Below are 16,190 nucleotides of genomic sequence, written 5' to 3' on the forward strand. Positions count from 1 at the left end.
TATTAATTATTTTATTTTCTATATAACTTTATCACCGGATGAAATTTGAAATATAAAAACAAAAATTTAAATACAAGTATTTATGTTTTGAGCAATGTGATCGAGTATCACCATAACTCGTCACATATCTGCAAAAATCTTTTAAAACTAATATCATGCTCAGTCACATAGTAGAATACTTTGGGTTTTAAGTTTGTAAAAAAATCCAGGTTACTTTGCTATCCTAAATCAAATTAAGTTTTCATGATCCATAATGCCACAATCATGTAAGTAACAACACAAATAGATTACAACCAATCAACCATACATTAACCTAGGGCTGTCCAAACTGCTCGCCGCTCGCCGTTCGTTTGTCGTTTACTCGAAAAATGCTCGTTCGTTTTCGGCTCGGTTTGAAAGTGAGCCGTTCGGCACGGTTCGGTTTAAAAACAATCCAAGCACGAGCAAAGCCTCGCTCGGTTTGATTCGGTTCGTTTTGCTCGAATTATTTTTTATTTATTAGTTTTATATATAAACTTTATGTGTGTATATATATATATATATATAAGTATACTATTTTTTAAAGTTTTTAAAATTTCCCTCTTTTGTGTTGAATTCAAAGTTCAAATTTAAACCATAGCCGCTCGTTTTATATATGTTTTGTTAATTTTGAGTTTTATATAGTTTAAAGGTGAAAGGTTAGACAATTTAGAGTTGAAAGTCAAAAATTAATGCCATTTGAAGTTTTAGAAAATTAAAATTGGAAATTTTGTACGAAATCAAGCAAAACCAAACCGAACCAAGCCGCTCGGTTTCAAAATCAAACCAAGTTCAAGCATAAAGATATCGCTCGTTTCTTTAAATTCAAGCCGCTCGGTTCGGCTCGCTTTCAAACCAAACCAAGTATGAGCATGCCCGCGTTCGGTTCGGTTCGATTCGTGAACAGCCCTACATTAACCATTCATGTCTACAAACCTTTATTACACAAACAACATGTCTCTCTCTATACACAGGCCAACATACACTTTGAAACCTATATAAGTAGTAGACTCAACGTGTTTCCACCGTACGTCATTTGGTTTATTTGGAATTTTAGATGTATGATGATCATGAATGTATTAAAAAACACGTATTGATATTTTGAAACATTAAAGTTGTATATTTTAATGTGGTGCTTTCGTTCAGAATTATTAGTCACGACGAACGTTCCCACGTAATACATTTTATTAAATATATATTTGTTAAATAAATGTTTATCTTACTAACACATATTTAAGTTGAAATAAGTCGTTTTAGGAAAAAGTTTTAAAATTTTCTCATCCGCTATATTCTTCGAGGCCTAGTGGTGAACCACTATATCTGTTTTTTTGTTTTTTTTTATTTCTAGTAATGAAGTACAAATGTCAAAATAATAATAATAATAATAACAATAATAATAATAACTTTTTTAGCCAAAACCATAGCAAATAATAACTATTACATTTTATTGAAGAAGTGAACCACATGATATAAATCTTTGGGTTAGATTGAAATTGCCTTAGGTCTTCTAATGGGGGTGGGGTGGCAGCAGTGGTGACCACCACGAGAAATCTAGGTGGCGACGATGGTCGGATGACAACAGTGATTTGATGGTTGTAGCATAGAGGGTCATTGGGATGGGGACGATGGCGGCATTGGCTAGGAGTTTAAGATGGCCGGATGGTGGTTGTGGTGGCACAACGGTGGTCATTCAGCAACAATTGGGGTGGCACGGGGAAACATGGGAGACGAAGTGTGATTGATCGTGCTTATTTCATCAAATAAAATATTCATAACCTTTTTAAGTAAAATTTTAGTCGGATATAGTTTTGATAATTTTAACCTAAAACAATATGTTTCAAGTTATTTTCTCCATAACTAAACAAATATATTAAATGGGTTTTTGTAAAACATTATCCTAATAATTAACATATTTATATTCTAGACAAAAGCTTAAAGCTAGGAAGGAGTGTACATGAGTTGAGATCAAACTCTGACTTATTTAGCTTAAGATCAAACTCCAGTACTTGTTTAGCTTAAAGAGCTTAAGTTTATATGATAAGTTGTCTAACATCCTATATGATAAACTTGATATATTTACACTATCTTCATGTTATATAATTTCCAGTTATACTATAACAAAAACGAAATATTATTCAGGATGAACTATAAGTTAGTTTAATAAATGTCACGTTAAAAGTTAAATACCTACCAACTATGTACTATTTTTCAAACTTTAGATTATTAAATAAATGTTTAATGCCTACTTTGGTTACATATATCTACCCTACCACACCATCCGACCATTTCCATTTTCCACACAAACCCAAGCCCGGCCATGAGCCAAGGCAGAGTGGTCGACGGCTACAGACCCGACTACCCGACAATCCCATTATTTTAACACTTTAAAAACAATAAACAAACATATTTTATTCTTGTCTCTGGAGTCTACTGTACGTAGGATGGATGCATGTATGTATGTACGAAAAAAGATTAAAAACCTTTTGCATGTGAGAGTAACCTCAATTATTAGTTCTCTCTTTCATTATTGACAAACAACAACAATGGTGAATTTGAATTGATTGCCTGTAGAAAAAGAAAAAGAAAAAGAAAGTGAAAAGAAAATTGATTGGTTACAGACCTTCATCGATTCTTTTTATACTTAAATCAATCATCGAATTGCTCCCATACACTTGTATTCTCTTGATCTAATTCATTCCGCTGTGTGTGAGTGTTGATCATGATTGGGTTTATGTAATCATTCATCATCCAATTTAAAGGTACGATCGAGCCCTTAAAATCTTGCTAATTATGTTCACTTTAATTTCTGTGTTCAAACATACTTATTATTATTATTATTATTCATTAGCTGGACAGCTCTGGAAGCTTTCAAACCTTAAGGCGTTCAACTACTGTGTGATTTCCTTCTATTGATCGATCAAACCGCGACGAGTTTCCCGGTTCAATTTAATTTGTAAGGTATGTGTTGTAGATTTTATCATGTTATTCGTTTTATTGGATTATTTGTGAAATATGTTAGATTTTATTCGTTTTATTGGCCTTAATTGTTGTCTTTCTTTATCGTCGAACGACGTTGTTTGGTTATAAACTTAGGTTTTACGGTTTAACATTCACCCGTTTTTTGTTTGTTCTATATGGCAATATGAATGTTTGTTCAAGATGTCTTATGTGATCCACGTTGATGCTATTACGATGGTGAAATGCAAACGTTAGATGGCGCGTCGAGACATCCACTAGCCCGAAGAACACCCCTACTATGGACATTAACATAATTTATAGTGTTATAAAATAAGACAAATCCCATAAAAATCAACATAATTTCTTCTGTTTCTTGTAAAAGTTAATTAAAAAAGTTTGGACATTAACGACCTTGTACATGTTAAGTTGAACACAATTGTAAAGACTTTATTTTTAAAACAACTTAGCACCAGCATATTATTATTATTATTATTATTATTATTATTATTATAACAAAGTTAGGTAAGTTTTTTTTTCCACCAGTTAATTTAAATGAAATTAGTTTTTTTTTTAATATTGCAGTATTTATTATGTAGCTTAGACGAGTTGTTAAGTGTTGAAACGAACTGAAAAAATTGTTTAAACGAGCTGTTAAGTACTGAAATTAACTGAAAAATTGCTTAAATGAGCTGTTAAGTGCTGAAACGAACTGAAAAAATCGCTTAAATGAGTTTTTGCTGTTAGAACGAACTGTAACGTGTTGAAAACGCGATGATTCGTTGGTCAAAAAAAAACCCTGACCCGTTCTGACCTGAACCTATTGACCCTAACCCGTCCCGACCCGAACCAAAACAACCATTTTTTTAAGTGACTCGTTTTGACCCTAACCCATTCCGACCCATTACCCGTTTCGACCCAGCCCAACCCATTTGCCACCTCTACTCCTCATTGATTGTTTTGTTCGGATTTTTTCTGGGTATTTTTTGGGTGTAGATTAGATTTTTTATGGAGTTGCACTTTTAAGGGTATTTTTTAGGCATCTTTCAGGTAATTTCAGGTATTTGAAAAGCTCGGTTCCGAGTATTGGAAAAATCCGGTTCCGGGTATGGAACCGGTTCCGGTTTCAGGTATTACGGGGTACAAATTGGGTCCGATTCGGGTACGAGTTCTGGTACTAAAATGCATATCCTATCCATACCCTATGGATAGGGTCGGGCACAGATTCGGGTACGGGTTTGGTACTAAAACATTCGTAAAAGTTGGGGTCTTGATGAGTTGAAAATCACCCAAGCACTATTTCAATACATATAAGTATAGGGGAAGGTTCATGTACATTTTAATCTTAACATGAGAACGTAGAAAATAATACCAATTTATAAAAAAATTAGAACGTAAGAAACAATATCAACTACAATACCAATATACATAAACAATGATTTGTAATAACAATGAAAAAACCTAAAAAATACAACAAAAGAATCAAAATCAAGAACAAAATAATAACAACAAATACCAACAAATACTTATAACAGTAAAAGAAAAAATATATTAATAACAACAAAATATAAATCAAAAAATACTTATAATGTCTCATAATAGAAAATTAGCAAATACAAACAAAAAATAACAAAAAATACCTATAAAAATAAACCTAATAATAACAATAAATTGGTTCTCACGGTTTTCATGTTAAGAATAAAATGTATTTAATCATGTTTCTATAAGTATATAAAGTCTTAAATCATTTAATTTGTTTATTTAATAAGTTATTATTGTAACAGTCTTACTTTGTGACCATAAAATATGCGTTAACTATTAGTCTATTACCAAAAAAAACTAGCACTTTACCCGTCCGGTGGACGGGAACATCAACGCAAGAATATGAATATTATACCCGTCCACCGGACTGAAAACTTAATATGATAACACCATTAGTATTTTTTTATTTACACTAAAAACAAAACAAAACAAAACAAAAATTATTTGTTTAAAAATCAAAATAAAAAACACAAGGTATGCTCTAAAGAAAATATATAACAAACTATTAAAAAAACATTAAATACAAAACAATGCCTTCTGCGTTTTTATGAAACATGATCTTGTTTGTGTTGTTTATTATTTAGATAGTCTTCTTTTATCTTTACCAATATGACATGTTAGCAGGAAAAAAACGTCTAACACTTATCCGTAATTCACCCATTTCCCCCTATGAACAAAAAAAGGTAAGTCAAGATGTTGTAAGGACATATCAATTATAACATGGGTGCATCTAAGTAACAACAATAGTAAAGACATTAAAATACTAATAATGAATCCTCAGCCACTAGTTTCTTATTCTTATAAGTAACAACAGCACTCCATCCGGTTGTAAGCAAATTCCTTCTAGGTTGGCCCCTGCAAGGTCAAAAAGGAAAAGACACTTATCAAGAAAAGAATAATTCAATTAAGCATATATACATAAAGTACAACATTTGTGTGGGCAATAGAACCATGTGCAACTTTCATTACTAAATGCACATAAGGCATACCTAAGCTAATAGAAATTAGTTTTCAAGTCAAGTAGATCAAATGAGAAGATTTTACTGAGAATCAATTTATTTTAAATTTGGGACCATCAATGGAAATAAACTCAGTTAAAATTACTTTAGGCTGATATCATTTAGTTATGATTATTAAAATCCAATTTTCATTTCACAGAAATCGTGCTTGTAGCACTATGCATATGAGTTGATGAAGTTGGTGCTACACAGGAAAATTTGTATTTTGGATGCGTATGTGTTGCTAAGCTATGCTACCTACCATACATCCCGTTATCGTTGACGGTAATCGCAACTCTTTACTATCTGATTTATGAACTGAGGAAGTGATGCGAACGTTGCAGTTCACGGCCATAATTGGTTAAATAATACCATGGTCCAAATAATCCAATGGGTTGGATCCATACACAAATTGGTTATTATTATTATTTAAGGTATATGTTGGGAATTGGTGTGATGCGATATTCGGTTTATACAAGTAGCTAGGGATCTTTAAATTGGTGTGTATTCGGTTTGTGTTACATGATTTTAAGCATGTTTAGGTTAGATACTTATATAGAAATCGTGTTGGTATTATCTGTTCGTGTTACTTATAGTTTCTACATAATGTAAGAGTTCTATAGAGTAGCTTATTTGCTATTGTAGTTTCTACCCAAGGGGTTTGGTTGGTAGTTGATGGATACTAGTTACTACATGATATAAAGATTGGTTAACAGGTACATATGTTTAGTTTTCTGTTGTTAACGTCACATGGTGAAACACATTTTTATCATACAGAGTGTTACAACAATGGAATATGTGTGTATGATTATCACCTTCTTAAAGCATATGCAGCACTATGCATATGAAATTAAAGTAGTTTCAGTAACATACCTCTCATGGCCTTTGTCACTTGTGAGGCAATGTAGGAAATTACCTCCAGCCCCAACGCAATGCAAAAATACGATGCACACCCTGCCCTGCCGCACCAGGCATACCTACCTGGCGCAACAACAAATGCGCATAACAAGATAAGACTCACAATAAATGTGATCGCGCCAAGTATATGGAACACGATCCTCATAAAAACTCGTGTGGGCCCAATGATTCATTAAAAACAACCATGGATATGTAAGCCGGCAGGAGTGCTACTGCAGCACCAAGAACCGTCACCCTGCATTGTTATTAAAATATTAGAATTTAATTACCGGATGACTCAAAATACCCAAACCCGATTTAACCCGACCCGACCCGAATAAGCTAATTAGGGTCGGGTTAAATCGGGTCAAAAATAAAACGATAAAATATAATATTCGACTTTACTAACCAAGTTTGCATTTTTGAAATAATAATAATAGAAAGAAAGAATAATAATAATAATAATAATAATAATAATAATAATAATCATGATGTTATTATTATTATTATTATTATTCTTATTCTTTGTTTCTATTAATAGCATCATGATAATAACATCATGATACTATCATGATGTTATTATCATGATGTTATTATTATTATTATTATTATTATTATTATTATTATTATTATTAAATGCAAACTTAGTTAGTAAAGTTCGAATCTTATATTTTATCGTTTTATTTTTGACTCGATTTAACCAGAACCTAATTAGCTTATTCGGGTTGGGTCGGGTCGGTTCGAGTTAAATCGTGTTCGGGTATTTTGAGTGTGATTTTGAGTCATCCGGTAATTAAATTCTAATATGTTAATATAATGCATGGTGATGGTTCTTTGTGCTGCAGTAGCACTCCTGCCGGCTTACATATCCATGGTTGTTTTTAATGAATCATTGGGCCCACACGACGTTTTTATGAGGGTCGTGTTCCATATACTTGGTGCCATCGCATTTGTTGTGAGCCTTATCTTCTTATGTGCATTTGCTGCTGCGCCGGGTAAGTATGCGTGGTGTGGCACGGGCAGAGTGTGCATCGCATTTTGCGTTGCGTTGGGGATCGAGGTCATTTCCTACATTGCCTCCCAAGTGGCAAAGGCCATAAGAGGTATGTTACTTTAATTTCATATGCATAGTGCTGCATATGCTTTAAGAAGGTGATATTCATGCACACATATTCCATTGTTGTAACACTCTGTATGATAAAAATGTGTTTCACCATGTGACGTTAACAGCAGAAAACAAAACATATGTATCTGTTAACCAATCCTTATATCATGTAGTAACTAGTATCCATCAACTACCAAGTACCAACCAAACCCCTTAGGTAGAAACTACAATAGCAAATAAGCTACTCTATAGAACTATAAGTAACACGAACAGATAATACCAACACGATATCTATATAAGTATCTAACCTAGACATACTTAAAATCATGTAACACAAATCGAATACACACCAATTTAAAGATCCCTAGCTACTTGTATAAACCAAAACCGAATATCGCATCACACCAATTCCCAGAACTCGTACCCGAATCGGACCCAATTTGTACCCCGTAATACCTGAAACTGGAACCGGTTCCATACCCGGAACCGGGTTCTTCCAATACTTGAAACCGAGTTTTTCAAATACCTGAAATTACCCGAAAGATGCCAAAAAAATACCCTAAAAAGTGAAACTCCATAAAAAATCCAATCTTCACCAGAAAAATGCCCAGAAAAAAATCCGAAAATAGGGGGTTTTCAAAACCAGGATATAGGGTATTCAAATACCTAGTTTTAGAATACCCGGTTTTATACCCGACACATAGGGTAGGGTTTTTAGAGGCAATACCCAGATCCGAACCCGACCCAGGTGTTGCTAAAACCTGATTTTTTAATACCTGGTCATACCCGAAACAAGGTTTTTTAAAAAACCGGATTTTTACACCTCTGGGTATTAGAATGGATGAGTTGGATATTGGGTCAAAACACATTAAATGAGCTGCATGGATCACATTATGATGCATCTATATTGGAAGTTGGCCCAATAATATTAAGAGGCTTGTAGGGCTTGGTATTATCTGCTAGAAGCCTAGAATGCACATAAATGAGTTATGACAAGATGAAAAAAAAATTAAAAATTAAAAATACTTTGTAATCCAAATCTGGTATTAAGTCCAATCGGATCTGATCTAGTAATGAACCGAATTCATTGAAACTTGTCTGGTTTGGGGTCCGATCCACGTGGCGGATCTATATCAAAATCTCAAGGGTAACGTTTAGAATTTTTTTTTTCATATTTCATACTATGTAAACGAATTTTTTTACCATATTTCATAAAATAACCAAAAAAAATTCTTACCGTATTTCATAAAATGTTTTTTTTTTTAACTTGATGCTGGACCGATATCATCGTTTTCTTAGAATTTTCATTTAAAAAGATTAGTATTAAGACTTTTCCGTTTCATCTTCCAAGTTCCCAAATTTTAAAAGAAACAAAATTAAAACTATAAACCCAAAATCAACTTCAATTTACACATAAACTCTAAATCTATAATTAACTTACACAATTTATATAAACAAATTACAATTTTAGAGAAAAGTAGAACACCTAAATTGAACAAGTAACCGTAGAAGAGGGATTGAGAGAGCATCGGACGTCGGCTACTCGGCTGTAAGGTGGAGGTCCAGTGGCCAGAGGAGGGTAGTTGGGGGTCGGGGAAATATATGGTGAAAGCAACTGCTGAATGAAACTTTGTTTTGTTTAATGTTGATGTCCGACCTGAATCAAATGTCCAACATCATGGAACAACGAACAATGTTTTATTTGGTTGGACGTTAATTTTGATGGGCTTTAATTAATTTTAGCTTTTAATTTGGTTGGACTTTATACAAATAGGGTAATGTCATATTATTTCAGGGATAACGAACTACAAAAACGACCAAAAGCTTAATAAATTTTCACCGTTGACGAAAGTTGAGGGGTAGCGGAGGCTACCCCTAGCTACAAGCTAGGTCCGCCCCTGGATCCACCGGTTTATACCAGCTCGTGAATATGGCCTAAATACGGTATATGAGAAACCCGTTTGGATTATTTTTGAAATATAGTTAATAAAAAAAACATAAAAATAGTTTGTATGGGAAGCTTGTTAAAACCATTGTCTTAATATGTTCAAAATTAAACGACTTTGAATTGAGAAACAAAATATTTTATGAACTAATAACGCCAACGAAAGCGAAATTTACAAAACATTTTATACACATGTGAAATGTCACTTGTTACTTTTTATTGCCATTGTATTGAACCCTACCATAAAGGTTGGAGGAGTTGAAATTTACTTCAATACACACATATTAACAATTTGGGTTTACTCGATGAAGACATCAATTTTACAACAAATGTTAAGGATGTCTTCCTACTTGAGAATTAAACTGGTGATGAAACTGAGACGGATATTAGTAATTTCAGTCTCGTATCACATTCTATACCCATCGGTCATCAAGCATTGGCTACACACGCCGATATCATGTATGCCCGTTAGCTTGTTACTATCCGTTATGATTTCCAAATACATTTTTAATTATTTTATTTTCTATATAACTTTATCACCGGATGAAATTATAAATATAAAAACAAAAATTTTAAAAATTAGTTAATTATTCTATTACCCAAAGAATAACAAAAATAAAATTTTAATACAAGTATGAATGCTTTGAGCAATCGGATCAAGTATCACCATAACTCGTAATATCATGCTCAGTCACACAGTAGAATAGTTGTTCCATACATGTCTTGAATATTTCGGGTTTTAAGTTTGTAAACTAATATTATGCCACACAATCATGTAAGTGACAACACAAATAGATTACAACCAATAAACCATACATTAACCATTCATGTCTACAAGCTTTATTACATTACACAAACAACATGTCTGTCTCTATACACAGGCCAACATACACTTTGAAACCTATCCTAATAAAGGACTTGCTCACATGTTCTGGAAGTGGCCATTACTGTGTGGCTGAGCTGATGGATGATGGACCTTCCACCTGACAAAACATCATTCACAACTTTACTTAAACTATCCCCATCAACAATCTCACAATCTCAATCTCACATTATAAAATTAATTTCTCTCTCTTCAATCTACACACCCAACCCTACTCAATTTTTAACACACATTCACAGCCCATCCAACTTAAAAAAAGTTTTTTTTAACGAAGTCCGTTTTTAATAAAATTTATGTCGGAATGTTCATAATTTTTTTTAAGAAATGTCGTGTATTTAATTATTTTTTTTTAGTTCGAATATTGAAAGTTAATTGAATAATTAAGTTATTGAGGGTTAGTTTGGATTGCAATATGGGTTTGCTCCACCAACCCAGATTGCTTTATTTTCTTTTTTTTAATTTTGAGCCCACCAATCTTATTATGAGATTGCCAATGAGAGTAGTCTTACAACATGTGAAAGGAACATATACCCAATACTTTCATATTGTTCATTGGGGCCACATGATATACTCTAGAAACCACTAAAATCAAACCAACAAAAATATGTGACAAGGGGTTTATTGAATTTAATATTATGTAAACTTACCATGAATTTTGCACCCCATATCTCTTCCTCAGTTGCAGGAACGGCTGTGATTTTGTTCTTGGGATTTTCGTAGCATCTCAGCTCTCCAATCGCGGTTGAGTAGAAGCACCCTGTGTATGTTCAAATCACGTTTTATGAAACAGGTCAAATGAGTCGAAACGTTTTGTAAAGTGGTTCAAATGAGTCGAAACATTTTATAAAACGGATTAAATGGGCCAAACGTGTTATAAAGCAGGTCAAATGGGCCAAACGTGTTATAAACGAAAAACGTTTTATTAAACTGTTTAAGTGAGTCGAAACGTTTTATAAAGCGGGTCAAAAGGGCCAAACGTGTTATAAAACGGGTCAAATGAGTCAAACTCGTACATCTCAATCAGGTTTTTCAAGTATTCCACTAAAGTCACCCAACTTGTTTCAATCTTATGATTTTTTTTAAATGTTTAAACTTTATAAAACCAAGTGACATAAATGAAACATATATGAACCGTAGTTATTATTTTTGTCGAGTTTTTTCAAATTAACTTCAAGTAGGGAGTGATCTAAACAAACAAAAATCACTAATTAAAAAAAACAAATTACATAATTGTTCAATTTAAGTCGAATTAGAAAGAAATAATCCCTAAATAGTAATCAAGATTCATATATGTTTCATTAGCCTTAATTTTAAAAAAAATAACATTTATATAAAAAATTCACAAGTTGACTACTTTTGAAGAGAAAAAAAAAGTAACTTTATGACACTTAAAAAACTTGGTTACTGTTGTATAAAGTTATATTAAATGAATTAGCCATTTATTAAAAACCGACAAAAAGAATATTTTTAGGTCAACCAGACCTATCTGGACAACATAAAGATGGAGAGAATCAATAATCGAACCTTGCGGGAAAGAAGCGAGTGACTTGCCACAAGCACCTTTGAGAAGATCAGCATCATTGGCAAATGCCACACACCCATCAGCAGTGATTCCCCAATACAAAGGAACCTTACCATGTTGATCCTGTCATTATAGTTACCAACACCACTCAACATTAATTAAACATATTCTAAACATTACTTTAACCTGTATTTAAGTAACATAATCATGACTTACCGTAGCCACAAATAAAGTAGAGGTAGTCTTGTCATAGACAATAAAGGAAAATTTTCCAATAAGGTGGCCCACAACTTGGTTTATAGGATACGGGGCCCGGTCACGAAGAGTTTTGTAAGCCTCGATGACCAAAAGAACCTCGTTGGCCGACTTGGAAAGCCCGTATTGTTGTTTTAGGCTACCCAAGTTGTCGAGGGCTCCCTCGAACAAACAAAATATCTCGTCTTTGACCGCAAAAGATCTGCCATGATTATTATAGATTTGATATTAAATTTTTTTAATACATGGGATGGTTAAAGAATTATGAAATATCACCAAATAAAGCGGTAAAAGGAATAAATCAAGACCATTTAAAGTGAAGTGGATAGGTTAATGAATCTTTTTATTTTTATTTGTTTTGGAAGGTAACACTCAACTTTCTCAATGGGCCATAGTAGCCATAAGGTTACAAAAATAATTGAAATGATGAAATGAAAGATGAGGTAATTGAATAGTGTGATATAAAAAAGATCAATTATTGACTTTAAAAATTATTGAATGCTTCTTTGAGTTTGGATAAAAACTAAGTCACCAAAAAGTCCTGCTTTTTATCCTATGAAAAGACTAAATTATACACCTTTCATCATTCCGTCACGAAAATTAAAAGATGACCCGATAGGTGTAACATGACCTGTTTAACTCATTTATCAAAACTTGTGAAACGGGTTGACTATTTGGCGACTAGTGGTTAAGTTGTAAACATGTGAATCGGGTTGGTGAATTGTAAATAATGAAATAAACGTGTCAGCAAGCTGACCTATGCTTGATAAAAAAGGTTAATCAGGTCAACCCAAACATGTACCCTTTTATTAAATACATCAATTCAAACGAATTAAATATGACCACCGAAAAACTGACTATTGTCCCATCGTTTTTCCGGATAGTGCCAAAAACATTGTCATCCTAGAATTTACTCGTTCAAGAAAAAACCACACTTTAAAAAGTCTAAAAGTTGAAAGATATTAAAAATAAAATAAAATTGGACAATTCTCGAATTTAGGAAATAACTTTCTTCAAAGAAAATTAAGGGTTAAAAACTTCAAACTTATCTTATTATTGAACTTTAAACCAAAATATAATTATTTTATAATAATAAATTATTAATAATATATAAAAGTGCATTGTCTTTGTCTAATTTCTTTTGAAATTTTCATATATGAATCATCAAGAAAACTATAGTTCTTTCCTCCAATTATTCTTGTTTCTTACCAACTCTTGTCTCTCCATTTTTTTATGTCATTTCTAGAGTGAAAACGAAACCACTTATGACGTCACAATCACTACACTTAATATTATATTTTTCTATTTCTATTTAATATATATCCTCTGTTTTCATATACAAAGAACTTAGAAACTAACGTCAATCTCAATCTCATACGTAATTCATCGTCAAATTATATTTATCTCAATCTCATACTGAAGAGGTAGGTCCCAGCAGAGCCCAGTTGGACCCGCAAGACTCACCTTAAACAGGGACGTCTGCGCAGAGACCAACTGGATCCGCAGGACCAACCATGCTCAGAGACGTAACGTCCTTACGCGCAGTACGCAAGCTGGTCCCGCAGGAAATGCCTCCCAATGGTGAAGGACTCCGCCTGTCCCCGCAGCCTCGGATACAAGCCATTAGGGAAGGCCACCCGCGCAGCATGGCTACACGCACAAGGCACTTAACTCTCCCCAGTGTCACCTGAAGGAATGAGCAAAGGCGGGAGGGGGAAAACTCCCGCCTAAATGAGCCAGTCCGTATGATGGAGGATCTTTTGTGTGATACCTGACGAGGTACAGACAAAAGATCTGACCAAGAATGCGACAGCTCACTGACAGCAGCATGGCAGACAGCACGCCACAGCACTGTGACCAATAGCCGCCGCCTACCCACCAACTCCTGCCATACCACGTGCCTAGCCTGTAGTTGGCAGAAGAGGAAGAGTGCACGACACGCCTGCTCTGTGTCAGCCGCTACCTATCCACCACTCACAGGCAGGGCACGTGCATAGGTTACAGTTGGTAGCGTGTTGGGCCGGCTAAACCCCTTGGAAACCTACCTTCGGCTATAAATACCCCAATGGTATGATCATCTTACAACATCTTATCTTATCATATATACCTGATATCTGCTCTAGCAATCTCTTAATATACTTTTATATTTAAAGAGCAATCTAGTCTGATTCTCACGCCGGAGGGTGGTCACAAGGAGGAACCCCCCCCTTCTCAGTGACGAGCTCACGGTGTCTGTTTTGCAGGTTATCAGAAGAACCATCTTCCAAGGGTCTAACCCCTCGTGGGAAACAGCTCTCCAACCCCCAGGTTACCAGTAATCTGCCCGGGGTCTGGTTAGTGTTTCTTCACATACGTAATTCATCGTCAAATTATATTTATAACAAGTGCTACAAATATACTATAAGTAATTTAAGTAATTTCAATTATAAAATATCTCGAAAAATCGGTTTACGATTCTTAAATCTTGATTACTAACTATTTAATTCAATATCTTTTATTCAACTAGTGAAATACACAGTTTTCTCACCTAGTCTTCAAATACATACTTAATTGAACCATTAAAATGCAACCAAATACAGTTTTTACTCATTAATCATAATTTATTAGATAGAACTACGGTTTTCGTCCGTATGGTTTGTTCAAATTTACTATATAAATAAATTCAAACGTTTAAAATTTATTATTTTCGTCCCTATAGTTTAATTTTCATTACAATTTCGTCCTTGTAGTTTGTTAAAGTCTGTTATTTCAATTCAAAATATGTTAGTGGCGAGGATGAAAGTTGCAACGAAATTGAAACCACATGAATGAAAATAACAAATTTAAAATTTTTGAACTAAAATAAGAAATTTACATAAACAACATGGACGAAAACCGCAGTTCTTTCTTAGTTAATCGTGTCGGATAAAGCATGAGAAGTTTCACCTGAGCAAAAGTATGATAATATGGATCGCAATTTCCTTTTAATAACCTTCCTATGAAAACTTACCTAAAGCATATTATACGTCTCGTTAATCATTAATTAACCGAGACAAAACGCTTGAGCGAAAGTATGATAGTAAGGATTTTAATTTTCTTTAGCAAAATTAGGCGCAATTTGTAACAAACTCACAACCAAATTCAAAATTCTAACCTCAGCACGTAACTGAATAATCGTTCAACATCATTATTATTATTTAAGAGAAAGTTAATTACACTACAAACTAAAGAGCTGTGTCAACTGTGCGAATTAAGGAGTGTAATTATATATACAAGTAATTACACTATATCGTATATATAATTATAATATCTGATTAGGACAGTTAGCATGTTAATTTAATTTATATTATACCTCGGCTGATTAATCGACTCGTTCTGATGAGTATACGCCAACTGAACATCGTCTCCGATCTGCATCGACACCGGGGAGGAGTTGTTTCCGACGAAGCGGTTGACGAGTGATTTGGCGGTGATCTTCGGCGACGGTGTCCGGCTTCCGGCAGCCACCAACTCCTCCGGCGGTGAGACTATTGAGCTGCTAAACACTCCCAACATCGTAATTACCTCCCGTAAACAAACACAAATACGAAACTGAAACTATAATTATAAAATTTATAAACACGAAACGGAGAAATAATAATAATTATTATGAAACATGAGAGAGTGATAACGGGAAGTGGTGAGATATATAGATAAACGGTGAGGGTAGTATTGTCATTTTGACAGTTAAATTACGTAACAAAAATGGGAATTTGACTATTTGATGGCTTGTGGGTGGTGGGACCCATCTGTGGCGATGATCTCTTTGTTGCGTGATATAGCGAGAGTGTGACCCATTGTCCACGTGGCACGGGTTTGTTGTGTAGGGTTGTAAACGTATTGAATGTTTGGAAAACTATTTGGTGAGAACTTCGTTTATGTTTGTAACGAACATGGACAAATGATTTTGTTTGATTCACGAAATGAGCAAATATGGATATGGGCCATGTTTGTTTATTTGTGTTTGTGAACGTTTGATCATATGTTTGTTTAAATGCGTTTATGTTAGTTTGTATGCTTATGTTTGCTCATAAAAGTTTTTAATACTTAGT

General features: G+C 33.9%; 1 protein-coding gene across 4 annotated transcripts; it reads right to left on the reverse strand.

Annotated features, from left to right (window-relative positions):
• Positions 1–224: 224 nt before the first annotated feature.
• Positions 225–15,761, reverse strand: LOC143588424 (stem-specific protein TSJT1-like). Of its 4 annotated transcripts, XR_013145107.1 has the most exons (7): positions 15,452–15,761; positions 12,082–12,322; positions 11,868–11,988; positions 10,991–11,100; positions 10,381–10,443; positions 938–1,015; positions 225–313 (listed from the first exon to the last, which is right to left on the reverse strand). XR_013145107.1 is itself a non-coding variant. In XM_077069427.1 (6 exons), exons 1-5 carry the CDS (start codon positions 15,652–15,654, stop codon positions 10,405–10,407), a joined length of 714 nt encoding a protein of 237 aa, XP_076925542.1. In that variant the 5' UTR covers positions 15,655–15,761; the 3' UTR covers positions 931–1,015; positions 10,381–10,404. The 4 variants fall into 4 exon arrangements, 2 of the variants coding, with proteins under 2 accessions (XP_076925542.1, XP_076925543.1); XR_013145108.1 differs by lacking the exon at positions 938–1,015 and having other exon boundaries at positions 10,283–10,443; XM_077069427.1 differs by lacking the exon at positions 225–313 and having other exon boundaries at positions 931–1,015.
• Between the last annotated feature and the right edge of the window lie 429 nt (positions 15,762–16,190).

The sequence above is a fragment of the Bidens hawaiensis genome, unplaced genomic scaffold, assembly GCF_021521415.1.
Source record: "Bidens hawaiensis isolate Kalapana, Puna unplaced genomic scaffold, B.hawaiensis_p1.1 tig00036360_1, whole genome shotgun sequence".
Taxonomy (NCBI): Eukaryota; Viridiplantae; Streptophyta; class Magnoliopsida; order Asterales; family Asteraceae; genus Bidens; species Bidens hawaiensis.